Consider the following 13,410-nt stretch of genomic DNA (forward strand, 5'->3'; position numbering starts at 1 on the left):
CAACAATTTATCAGTCAAAAAGTATTTCAGACTATTTCAGAGTCTATATTCATTTCAGACTATATTCAGAGTTTCAGATTTCAAATAATCCTCTCCTAGATACAAGCTTGAGGTTCATACATCAGAATCACAGACTCTTATGAGAGATTTCAGAGGCCACCTAGTTCAATTTATAGCTAACAAAGGGTATAACAGGCCTGACAAGTGGTCATTTAGCCATTGCTTGAAGGCCTTTAATAAGGGGGGACCCATTACTTCCTTTGGCAGCTCATTCTACCTCTAGATGGATCCAATTGTGAGGAAATGTTTCCTTATATAAAACCTAAAGCAGCCACTAGAAAACTTCCTGGCATGGAGTGCACCCAATTCTATTCTCTGAAATCAAGTAGAGTAAATCTAATCCCTCTTCCATGACCCAGCTCTTCAAATACTTGAATACAATCATGTCCTTTCTTTGTATTCTTTACTCCACCTTTCAAAAAAAAAAGGAATTCCTTCAACAAATTCTCATACTGGTGGCTAGGTGGCACAGTACAGAGTGCTGGTTGCAGAGTCAGAAAGATCAGAGTTCAAATCCAGCCTCAGACACCTATTTAGCTGTATGACCCTGGGCAAGTCATTTAACCTCTTTGTGCCTCAATTTCCTCAGTTGTAAAATGAGAATAATGGCATCTATCTCCCAGGGTGGTTGTGAGGATAAAAATGAGATAATATTTGTAAGGCACTTTGCAAACCTTAAAGTGATATAAAAATGCTTACATAAATATATAATATAAAATAAATATGACATAGCATAACATAAAATATAAGTTAATATAATATACTACGTACTATATATGTATACATATGTTTAATATGTATATGATATATGTGCATGCCTATGGGCATATGTGTATCTATGTGTGTGTATACACACACACGCGCGCACACACACACACACACACACACACACACACACACACACACTCTTACTCTCTAGCGTATCAACATCCTTTCTAAAATGTGGTGCCCAGAACTGAACACGATATCACAGATGTGGTTTGATAAGAGGGATTATCACTTCCCTAATCCTGGACGTAATTCCTCTCTTCATGCAGCCTAAAATGGATTAGCTTTCTTAGCTTACGCTGTTGACTCAACGTGAGCCAGCCGTCCACTACAGCATCAAAGATCTCTTTTAATACAAACTGCTATCTGGCCATACCTCCCTCATCTTGCACTTGTGCAGATGATTCTTTGAGCCTGAGAATAAGATGCTACATTTTCATTACTAAATTTCATTTTATTAGATTTGGCCTCACCTTCTGGCCCATCAAGATTCTTTTGGATCTTTGCTTTGTTATGTGTGGTTCCCAAAGCCCATCCCCAAAGCATGGTCATATAGATCAAAGAGCCAAAGTCAGAAGCCCTGGGTCCAGATCAGCTCCACCACAGACCAGTTCAATGTCTTTAGGTCATTTGACCAATTAACCACCCTGGGTTTTAGTTTTGGAACTTCAATAGGGGAAAAGATCATTAATAACGCACATTTTAAATAAACAGTTCAAAAGGACAATAGAACTGTGGATTTTCAAAAGCCAAAATGGACACTGGAAACAATCTATTCTGAACACACCTAATATTACAGATAAGGAAACAGAAGGGCAGGACATTTAAGTGATTCACCCCAAGTCACTTAGCTAATTAGGCACACAAAAAGGGACTAGACACCAGGTCTTCTGTCTCCTAGTCTGGTGTGCTTTCCCCTACAGCATCTCTACTCATGTGAACCATCTTCACTTTAAATTCAACATGCAAAAGGTACAGATCATAGTTTTTCCTACCAATGTGAAGGTAAACTCTTCATTAAGTAACTGCAGTTTGATCGTGTCTATGGATCATTAAATTACTAGTTTGAGGAGTCTGGTAGCTTCAGTAATATTCTAAGCCAGATGTTAGGTTAAAAAAAAAGGAAAAGAAACATAGGATTGAGAATTGGAAAGGAGATAATAGTCTAACCCTCTTATTTTACAGAGGTACTAACTGAGGCACCAAAAGGAAAAATGGCTCACTAGAAGTCACCTGTTTTTAAGCATCAGAATGAGAACAGATGACCAAGTCCTTTGCTTCCTGGTCCAAAGTTCCTTCCATTACATTAGCTGGGAAAAATGGAGCAGGTAGATCACTTTGAAGCATTTGGAAGTGAAACTGTCAGAAGTAGGTAAGCAATTAAAGGGATGGTAGAGTCACATGAAGGCAGCTAGGTGGCTTAACAGATGGAGCACCAGGGTCAGGAAGACCTGAGTTCAAATCCAGCCAAAGGCACTTACTATCTGTGTGACTCTGGACAAGTCACTTAACCCTGTCTGCCTTAGTTTCCTCATCTATAAAGCGAGCTAGAGAAGGAAATGGCAAACCACTCCAGTATCTTTGTCAAGAAAACCCCATAAAGGGGTCATGAAGAGTTCGATATGACTGAAACTACTAAATAACAACAAAGTCACATAAAACTCTTTAGGGTGTTTTGTTTTGTTTTTCAGGATAGTGGCAGCTTGAGTACATCTGAATACAAAAAGCCAATCAACAGAGAGAGACTAAAAATGCTGGCCAAGAAAAAATCAAATTGACTACTTAAATATTTATTAAAATGTTCATTATTTATTGAATGCTTTAATATGCTAGACTGTATACAGAGCACAAAGGTTCTGTCTACCAGCAGTTCACAGAGACTGTCTTTACCTTGTACTGATCAAGTCAAAGAATAAAGATGTTTATTCATAACATCTAATGTTAAATGCCTAGTACTAAAAATACTGTGCCTACATGAAGTACAATAATTCATATATGTTATTAACCCACGACATCCATAAGCTCCTCTAATCTGGCTTGAATCCCTGTAACTGGTCCCCAGAAAGTTACTAGTTACCTCCTAAGTCAAATTCCATGATCTTGTCTCAGTTCCAATTTTTAATGATTTTTCAGTAGCTTTTGAAACTATTAAGTAACGTGTCCTCTTAAATTCTCTCCTCCCTTGGGTTTTTCTATTATCATTCCCTCCTAGTTCTCCTTCTGTCTCTTTTGCCTCTTCTTTTATGTTTTTCTATGGATTATCTTCCTCCTACATCCTGCGTCACCTCTCCCCTACCTTCTCCCCACAACTATGGGCATTTGTCAAGAGCTCAGGAGTATTGTCTCAATGTCATTCTTTCTTTTTGTTGCTCCAACATACGAGAATTACTTGAAAAAGAAAATCAGATGATAAATCAATGAGGGAGAGGGGTAGTGTTACCTGCTCGGTTAAAAATGAAGGCTTATAGGCTCCATCGGTAGATTTGTTTCCTGTGCCCCTCATGGACTTCATGTGTGAGACTGCCATGCGCAGAATGGTTAACTTATCTGGTTTTCGAGCCAGGGCACTGCATGTGGGAACCATGTCCGACAGTTCTGTGATGTACTGGGTCATCTTGTTTCTCCTACGCCTTTCAATCTCACTGTGATTCTCTCTACAGGAGAAAAAGGAAATCAGGGAGGGGAAAAAAGAAGCATCAGTCTGGGTATTGCTAGCTAATATTTTTTTAAAAGCCCAGCTAGCCAGTGCAAAGTACTCAAGTAATCAAGATCTAATGAATTTTAAGAACAATATATTTTAGAACAGGAGGGGTGGTCGCAAAAAAAAAAAAAAACGGTGTATAGAATAATTTTAGTGTGCTTGACTCTGTGGACAGACTTCTTTAAAAACTTTGTTCTTGGATCTCTGAATTTTTATTTGGATTTTCTAATTGCTCCAAGGTCCCTCCTTAGTAAGTGATAAAACCTGATACATTACATTTCACTAGCATAAAATTAATCTAGCAGGCTTAACACATGTAACAGAAAAATGTCCCACCATTGGGAGCAAATTTAAAGAAATGACAGTGGTTTACTCTAGACTGAGCGGCCAACTAACTGTACAGCTATTCTGCTAAGGTAGAAAATCTGTTGGGCCTGGGACAAAGAATTGTAAAGATTATAGCTTATAGCTTGTGGTCTTAGTATTACTGGTCTCGGTGCCAAAAGGAAAGTATAGAAGTCTTATACCTTAATTGTCTAAAATGACCAGTTAAAATCCTCCAAAAAGCAGTTACTAATATCTCTATGAGGAGTTCTCTTGTTAACAAACTCAATATAAAACTAACAGAAGTGGTTATACTCAATCTCCTTGTCATGATAATTAACTTGATGGTCAGTGAGAGTATGCCAACTGATGACCAAAGTTAAACTAACAATGATACGAAATTGACATCTAGCACAAAGGCTATGCCTAGAAACTTTCTGCACATCTGGATATCCAATGACTAGTTGTGATGCCAGTGACAGCAGTGACTACTAATAATCTTTAAACAAGGCTCTCTCCAAACACTGCCTATGTAAGTCTGGGTTAACATTCCATCCTTTATCAACCTGAAGGACTATTTTGCTGATTACACCTTTACACACAAAGCACACCCTGAGGCCATTTTAAAGTACGCTAACCAGCCATCCCCAGGAAAGGACTGGCTAGTGCCTGGCTCTCCTTGATTAATGTCTACATGACAAACACTTATTAAGCTCCTATGATGTGATAGCATCAGGTTAGGCACAAAGAGGCACTAAGATGTAGCTCTTTCCTTCCAGGAATTCAAGGCAAGGAATTAGAAGGCAAGGCATGCACATATGGAATAATTAAGTAAAGATATGAAGCAATTATGATCAACTGGGATTTATAGACATTAAGTGCTCTAAGTGGTCAGATAAAGGAGATCAGTCTGGGTTGGAGTAGATAGGGAAAACCTCATGGGAAAGATGTAGTGGTTTATGAGATTGACCTTGAAGGATGGAAAAGATCAAGAAAAGCAGAGGTGAGAAGAGTAGCTTAAACCAAGGTAACAGAATGAGCAAAAGGTTAGACTGAAAAACAAGGTAGGCTAAGCTAAGAGATAAGTGAAGAGCTTGGTCTGGTTGTAGAGGAAAATATGTGTAGGCAAATATTGGGGGATTAGGTTAAAAAGGTACACTAGTACCTCGAACTCTGGGGAGCTTTGAATGGACACCTGAAGAGTTTGGATTTAATCCTACAAACAATGGCAATCTACTGGAGATCCTGAAGAGTTTTAGAGTTGATGTTGCTTATGACTGGAATACTTCGGATGGTCATTGAGGGCTTCTAGGTTTTATTCTGGATGATTAGGAGAATGGTGAGGGGACTGACAATATCAAGCACCTGAGAATCTGTAACATTTGGTAAGGCATCCAAGGATGTCATACAGTTGGCTTTCCCACAAACTATTCATTTTGTTAGGAATATGAGATGGGCCATCTGTGGCAAGATACTCATTTGTAAATGGGGAGGAGAGACCAGGCAAATTCAAATGAGGTCCCATCATCTCCCGGTCGGGTTTTATTTTGTTAGAGTCAAGGTGGAATTACCAGCTTACTGTTTATAAGCTCTCAAAATTGTCTTAATAAAAATTGGTGTTTTCTTGTTTGCTATTTTGTTCTCTGGGTAACCTAGAGTGGAATATTAGAGTCAGAAAGGACTTTAATTTCCCCTTCCCCACATTTTGCAGTTGAGGAAACTGAGCCCCAGAAAAGTGATGAAAATTATGGAAGACCACACTGCTAAGCAGTGGCAGGGTAGTGCCCTGTCTCCTGACTCTCGGGCCCAGGATTATTCCTAGGGGAAAACAGAAGGCATTGGAAACTTTAAAACAAGGATGCTTGCTTTGATGAACTAATTTTGACTTTTTTTTTCTTTTTGGTGCCTAAGATTACAGATGTGGAGACAGGAGAGAAACTTGGGGAAGCAGATACTCTGTGGGTTGAGAAGCTGAACCAAAATAGCATGTTTTGGTTAAGGTATAGGCCATTGCTATGAAAACCTAAGATTGCAGGTTTGAAACAAACTGCCCAGCACAGCACCTTAGAAGCCTGCCATTGCTTACTAAATGTTGCAAGGAAGGAAGCTAGGGAAAAGGTTTCTTTATTTTTCTCCAGAGAATCTAAATAAAGCTTAAATAAAATTGGAATCACATGTGTTTAAAAACCTCACTGTATCCTTGGTATCAAATTCAAGAATTAAACAAACTTCAGCATGTATGCCTAGGCACTCATTAATTTTTGTTGTTGGTTGTAGGACCTAAGTGCATGGAGACCAAGAAGGGTGTTAACTAACTTGAACTGAATTAAGGGATATTTATAATACCCATGCCACCCATCTAAATAATCAGGAAAAAATTTCAAAATCAATTTATATAGTAAAAGCAAATATCTTCTTTAGCTATTATCTACTTTGATCTGCCTTAACTCCAGTGAACCCAAGTATCTAAAAAATCAATAAATAAGAACATGGTTATTCTTATTAGATGACATAATCAATGTGTCCCAATAAATAGAGAAAAAATAAAAATACTAAAATAAATTTTTAATACAGGCTTGAAAATTATTCAAAAAGCTTATATAAGCAAAGAAAAAATTGTACTTTGATACCAGTGAAATAAAACTTCTATTAGTAGAGAGATTGGAAAATCAGTTTGCATATGAACATGGCTCCTACTGCTTTGTGAAACAGACTGGCCCTTTGTGTTGAGCAGCTAGCCATATACAATGCTAGACTTTGGGCTGTCGGGAACACTATAGCACTGATACTAGTGGAAAGAGGAGAAGCAAGGCGACCAGGAGCCCTTTGGAAAAGAGAAATCTAAGACAGAATAAAGTAACTAGAATTGAGGTCGCAGGGTTAAGCAGTGGAATACTGGACTTGGAGTCGCTTTGATCACTGAATAAAGGATGAATGGAGGATGTATGGAAAGACTTGAAGCAGAAAGACTATGGTCAGTAGACTACTGCAGTAGTCCAGGAGAGAGGTGGTAAAGCTCTGCACCAGGATGGCATCAGGGTCAGAGGAGAGAATGGGTCATATAGAGAGATGTTGTGAAGGTTTAATAGTTAGGACTTTTAATAAGGTTTAATAGACTGGACACAAAAAGTGAGAGTGAGGAGTTGATGACACCTAGGTTTTCAGCTTGGGTGACTGAGAGGATACTTGGGTGCTCCTGACAGTAATAGGAAAGTTTAGAGGACAGATAATTGGTTTAGTTTTGAACATGTTAAATTTGAGATGTCTACAGGGGAAGTTCAAAGTATCCAGTAGGAAGGTGGAGATGTGAGACTGGGGAAGCGGGTAGAAGATGGATAAAACAATCTGAGAATCTGAATAGAGATAATAAGTGAATCCATGGGAGCTGATGAAATCATCAAAAGAAATAGCATAGAAGGAAAACAGAAGAGGACCGGGGATAGAGCCTTGCGGGACACCCACAGTCAACAGGTATAACCCAGATGACAATCTGAGACTGAGAAGAAGCATACGGGAAGAAGGAAAATGAGGAGAGAGCAATGTCAGAAAAACCGAGAGAAGAGGGTGATCTACAGCGTCAAAGGCTGCAGGGAAGGCAACTGAGAAGGTGGGGAAGGGGGAGTCATGAGAAGTTTGAGGAAGAATGGAAAGGTTTGGAAAAGTCACTATGATGAGTAGGCTATCAATGAGGGTGGTATAAAAGTATTGCCTTGCTCCAGGGAGGGCCCAGTTGAGATTACGTAACATAATTTTGTAGTAGATCCAGTCAGCACAATTTCTTGATTTTCTCCAGCTTATTCAGTAGCATTTAAATAGTAGCAAAGTCAGTGGATGGTGACAGTAATCCTAGGCTATGACTTAGATGAGCTGAAAAAATGGACTGAATGAACCTTAAAGGAGGCAAGATTACTGAGTAGTAGAGCTTGGAAGTAGCAAGGGAAAGGAGAGAATATTCAACTCCTCCATCATGAAACTTATTTGGAGTGCCAGAAAGGGTGGCTAAAGATGCCATGTCATTAGGGAGGGCCCAGATCTCAGTGACTGCCAGAAGGTATAAAAGGTGAGGAAGGAAAAGGTGTAAGATAAAAGAGAATTTGCTACCTGCAGGGTATGTATTCCATACAGTGCAGTGGAAGGATTGATTAGATCTGGAGTAGGACACTGTGTGGGGAGTGGGGAGGGGGAAGGGATGAGAAAGAGTAATGGAGAAGGCAGTGAACTGGTTTGAACCATAGTAGCTGGAGGCTCAGAATCACAGGGATAGGAGAATGCTAGTCACTGAGGAATGAATTCAGGCAAATTATCAGTGCCTGGAAACAAATCCATGAAAGGAGGGAGAGGATTAGACTGTTCCAGGACCTAGCTTGATGTCCAACCTTACGATGCAGGTTATGCTGTTAAATTTTGTGAGGCCCAGGAGGCCCACCTCATAGTAAGTGGAAGTGGGTCTAATCTGGAAACAAGTGGCCTTTATAACCTTGGAGAAGGCCCTGGGGCAAAGAGTGAAGCTAGAGACCTGGGATCTGTAGCTGTTACCAGGTACTCTGGGAAGACTCAGGAGCAAGATCTACAGAGGTCAGCACTGAAGTAAGAGCAAAAGCATAAGGTACAAGAAGGCAGGCTGAATCCATGGTTCTTGAGGAAGAGCCAGGGGTAAAGAGGCCACCAGCAAAGACATAAATCACAAGCAGCAGCCAAGGCTGGATTCTGGAGAAGTAGCAATCCCGGGAAGTCCCAGAGGAACCAATGGTGGCTAGCTGGGGCTGTATCAGAGCAAAATAATGCTCCCTAGGACATGTGAGAGGCAAAGACAGAGGCCACAGGTGGGCCAGCTGGAACAGGGAGAAGCAGATCTCCCAGGAAAGTCCCAGAAGCAAAGACCGCCCAACTCACAGGGCAGCATACTTCTTGCTTTTCTCTGCCACTTCTAGGGTCTTGCTCTCCCACATTTGCTCAATAATTTCCCCTTGAAAGTCCATGTCATCAGGTTATATCACTTTGTCCATATCCTTGTCTCCTCTACCAGACGCCCAGACACTTGTCTCAATGACTTCCTCACTTGGCTCAACACCTTAATTTGCACACTTAACCCTTGGGATCATCCTTGGTCACTTTACATTCATGCTCATGGCATTTCTTACTTCATCAGCCTCCTTAATTCCTGTAACCTCCAACTCCACTCAAAAATCCCCTGGGGAAGTCACACTTTATATCTCACCATCGAACAAAAGTGTTCCACTTCCCCTCCAGAACCCCCAAATTCCTCTCTGACCACAAAAGCCTGTCCTTCCACCTCCTCCACAGCCTCCACTCCTGCTAAAATTGACCTCTGCTTTCCTTGTGACCTCTAGTCCCCTGATCCACTCCTGTTCCAGCTTATTTTCCTTCCATCACAGCCCTGACCCTGTTAAGTCAAAGGTTTCAAACATATGGTCCCAATGTTGCCCAAAGTGGATTAAAATGTAATTGGGAAATATTTAACGAAATAAATATAGAACACAGATAATGTTAATATGTGGTTTTCTAAGTCAATACACAGGCCAGGGATCTTAATGTTTTGTTTCTATTTGAGTCTGATGCCACAGCTATAAGTCAGTAATTTGAACAACACACTGTTCTCCATCCTCAAGTCAATCAACAAATCAACAAGCATTTATTAAATATTGTTCTATGATGAGCCGATCTTGAAGGGAGGTCTCTCCCAAGGTGAGCACAGGGTTCCTTGTCTGCCCTTGCTTTCACCCAGTGGGTTACAGTGACCCATTAGCCCACTGAGAGGTGTGGCTGCGAACAACTATTCCCAGTCCTGGTGTCTTCAGTTCATACCTAAGGGAAAGAGGCCACAAAGGGGTCCCTCATTGGGTCAGAGCAAATACACTGGTTCTTTGGATACTCACAGGGAAAGCTCATGCCGTCAGCAAGGAGAGAATGATGTTGCATCAGTCACACTTTAATAAGGCACAGAGAGGACAGAGGAAGGTGGCGTGGGGATGGAGCAGGGAAAGGGGTGGGAAAGGCAGGCAGCACGGGGAAGACAAGGGAGGGAGAGGAACATATAGAGTCACTTACATAACTGTGGACTGGAGTCAGGGCAGCAGAGAGCCATGGCAGGTTTGGGGGTCCCATTTTTATGATGTTCTGGGTGGGCAGCTTAACCTTTGGGTTAGCCCATTTACATATCGATTTCATCTCAAAGTTATCAATGATCCCTTATTATCAAAATATTTCTCTGGTTTTGCTGCATATCTCTGGAGCTTATTTGCACCTTATAGACTAAAGGGACAGAGTTATAGTGGAACCTAGATGGCTTCTCCTAATTTAGTGCATAATGGGGCTTAACCAATTTAGGAGGCATTTTTTTGCAAGTGGCTTCTATGTTCCCCTATACACTCTTAATTCTTATTTATGTTATCTTACGTGGGCTATTTATACACCTACTTACTAATTGCTAGGTGGTTGTGGAACCATAACAAGGTACAATTTCAACACGAATACCTACTATGTGCCTCACACTGTGGATACAAAGATAAAGATGAAACAATACCTACCCTCAAGAAACTTACATTTTATTGGAAGAAATAAAATGAACACATATGAACATGTACAAAACACATACAAGTAAAAACAAGATAATTTTGGTGATAGGAGGTGGGAGATTGATGGGCATGAAAGCCTCATGTGGAGATTGGTGTGTAAGCTGAGCTTGGAAAGAACCGAGAGATTCTAGGTGGTATCAAGGAAGATGGGGGCACAGCAGATAGCGTGCCAGGCCTGGAGTTCAAATCTGGCCTCAGACACTTACTAACTGTGTGATCCTGGGCAAGTCACTATACCCTGTTTGCCTCAGTTTCCTCATCTGTAAAATGAGCTGGAGAAGGAAATAGCAAATCACTCCAGTATCTTTGCCAAGAAAGCCCCAAATGGGGTCACAAAGATTGGACAGAACTAAAAACGACTGAACCACAAAATCAAGGAAGAAGTGATTTCCATTCATGAGTGACAGCCTACGTAAAGGCACAGAGGATGTCAAGAATCCCATGTTGCTTCATCTTTCTGCTGTTTTCATCCTTGCGTCTTCCTAATCCTCAACCCTGGGTCACCCCTGCCATCTGCCTTGTCTGGACGTACCTCGGAGACTCAGAGCCCTGCTGGAGGGAGTCACAAAACCATACTGACTAGCTCTGCTACACATTTATGCTATCTGATCTGAACTGAGTATTCCCTGCTACACACTAATCTTTTTATTCAGATCTGCCTGCTGATCATATTCCACATAGCACCCAATCCAAATCCTTTCTTCTTTTAATCCCCCAACTCTATTTTGCAAAGAAACTTGGACGATGACTGACTTTATTGAGATTAAAGCCACCTGCCACAGGATAGAAAAATGGGTGGGTAGACAGATAGATAGATCAATAGACATATTGATAGATAATAACTAAAATATAATAGATATAATATGTAAATATAAGATACATAAATAAATATAATAAACATAATAAAACTTACTGTGTGCCAGGCATTGTTCCAAGCTGTGGACACATATACAAATAAACAACACAGTCCCTACCGTCAAGAAGTTTACGTGCTAATAGAGGAAGACACCAGAGAAGGAAGTACTGGGAAGGGAGAGGAAAGACAACAAAGTAGGGGGATATCATGGGGCAATGAGGGGCAGATAGCAAGAAGTGGCTTGGTGGCCTGAGTCCAGGCTAGATAAGTCAAAAGGCTCACCTATCAGAGTCAGGGGAAGGCAATAGTGAAGTCCCAGTTTCTAGAGGTGCACATATGGTTGGTTAACGAGGCCATGGTGGGAGACCTCAGATGCTACTTTAACTCTCTCCACACCTTCAAACCTGTCCATGTCACTAAGACAACAAGTATTTATTAAGGACTTAATATGTGGCTCTCTCAATGCTAAGCCCTTGGGGTTACAGAGAAAGGCAAAGCAATACCACTCCTGCTCTCAAGGAGCTTACATTCTAATGAAAGAAACATTGTGAGAATAACTGTGTAGATATGAGAGAGACAGAGATAGAGACAGAGTTATATATACATATATGTGAATATATAGGTGACATACCTGTTTGTGTATGTGTGTGTGTATGTAGTAAGTAAAAAGTAATCACAGAGGGAAGGGGGGTGGGGTGAAATCAGTGATCACCTTTCACAGAAGGTAGGATTTGAGTTGGATATTAAAGAAAGCCAAGAAAGCTAGGAGGCAGAAGTAAGCAGGGAAAACATTTTAGACATGGGGAATAACCAGTAGAAATACACTGAGTTGGGAGACACTGTCATTTGTACCAATCAGGACTGGATCACAGAGAGTGTAGAAGGGAATGAAGTCTACAAAGTTTAGAAATAATTACAGGGGTCAGGTTGTAGAGAGATTTAAATGATGCCATACTTTATATTTGATACTAGAAATAAGAGAGAGTGATGGAAGTTTATTGAGTAGAGGAGACACATGGTCAGATTTGTGCTTTGAGAAAATCACTTTGGCAGCTGAGTCAAAGATGGATTGATGTAAAAAGAGACTGGAGCAAGGTGGTCATTTAGAAGGCCATTATAATAGTCCAGGAGAGATGATGTGGGCTGATCCAAGGGTGGCTGCATGATGACTGTATGACTAGAGAGAGATGTTGTGAAGACAAAATCCCATCAATTCAATACAACTTTGTTTCAGTCTCATTGGAGGAAGGTAGTCTATCACCCCACCAAGTCTAAACCCTCCACCCTAGCTAACTCCTCTGCTTGTACCCTTGCTCCCATTCCCTTGAGTCTCCTCCAGGGCCATGGTTCAGAAATCTCTTCCTTCTCTGCTGCTTACTTTCCCTTTGCTTGTAAACAGGCTCAAGTCTCTGCTATCTTCTCCTTGAGCTGTCATTCGAAATCTTTCCTCTCTTTTCACTGCAAAATTTCTATATTTCCACTATAGTACTGCCACTTCCTCACTGCCCACTCATTTTAACACTTCTATCTCCATCGCTGCTAAAAGTGCTATTTCCAAGGTCATCAAAGGCTTTTTCATTCCCAAATCTAACAATCATTTCTCATTCCCTATACTTTTTGACCCATCTGCAAGATATGACACCGTGGACTAATAGAACGCTCCTTCTGGATTTTCTCTCCTCCTGGGCTTTTCTGACACTGCCCTCTTCTGGATCATTTCTTACCAACTTGACTTTTCTTTGTCAGTTTCTGTTCATTTTCCTCCTTTTACCCCCTGAGTGTATAGTTTATCCCCCACGGCTTTGGCCTGGGTTTTTTTTTTTCCCACTTTCTGCTCTTTCCATGTTGTCACCCATTCCCAGAGCTTTGGTTGTCACCTGGACAGATGATTGACAAATCTACAAAACTTGCATTGATTCTTCACTTAAGCTGCATTCCCACAATTCCAACTGCCTGCTGAACATCTCTGCCTTCATATTATTCTAGCACCTCATGCCAAAAATATGCCCAAAACAAAAATCTTCTTCCCCCAAAATGTGCTTTCCTTGAAAATCCCCCTTTCCCCCATGCTGAAAACTTCACCTCACTCCTCATACTCCATACCT

The 13,410-nt window shown here is 40.8% G+C and overlaps 1 protein-coding gene across 2 annotated transcripts in view; it reads right to left on the reverse strand.

Moving 5' to 3' along the window:
* ARNT2 (aryl hydrocarbon receptor nuclear translocator 2) overlaps window positions 1–13,410 on the reverse strand; it is a 260,460-nt gene that overhangs the window by 159,037 nt on the left and 88,013 nt on the right. For both annotated transcript variants that reach the window (XM_036737135.1, XM_036737136.1), the window contains exon 4: window positions 3,269–3,482. In XM_036737135.1, the coding sequence (XP_036593030.1) occupies window positions 3,269–3,482 (214 nt within the window). The remainder of the gene's footprint in view (window positions 1–3,268; window positions 3,483–13,410) is intronic.

The sequence above is a fragment of the Trichosurus vulpecula genome, chromosome 8 (assembly GCF_011100635.1).
Source record: "Trichosurus vulpecula isolate mTriVul1 chromosome 8, mTriVul1.pri, whole genome shotgun sequence".
Taxonomy (NCBI): domain Eukaryota; kingdom Metazoa; phylum Chordata; class Mammalia; order Diprotodontia; family Phalangeridae; genus Trichosurus; species Trichosurus vulpecula.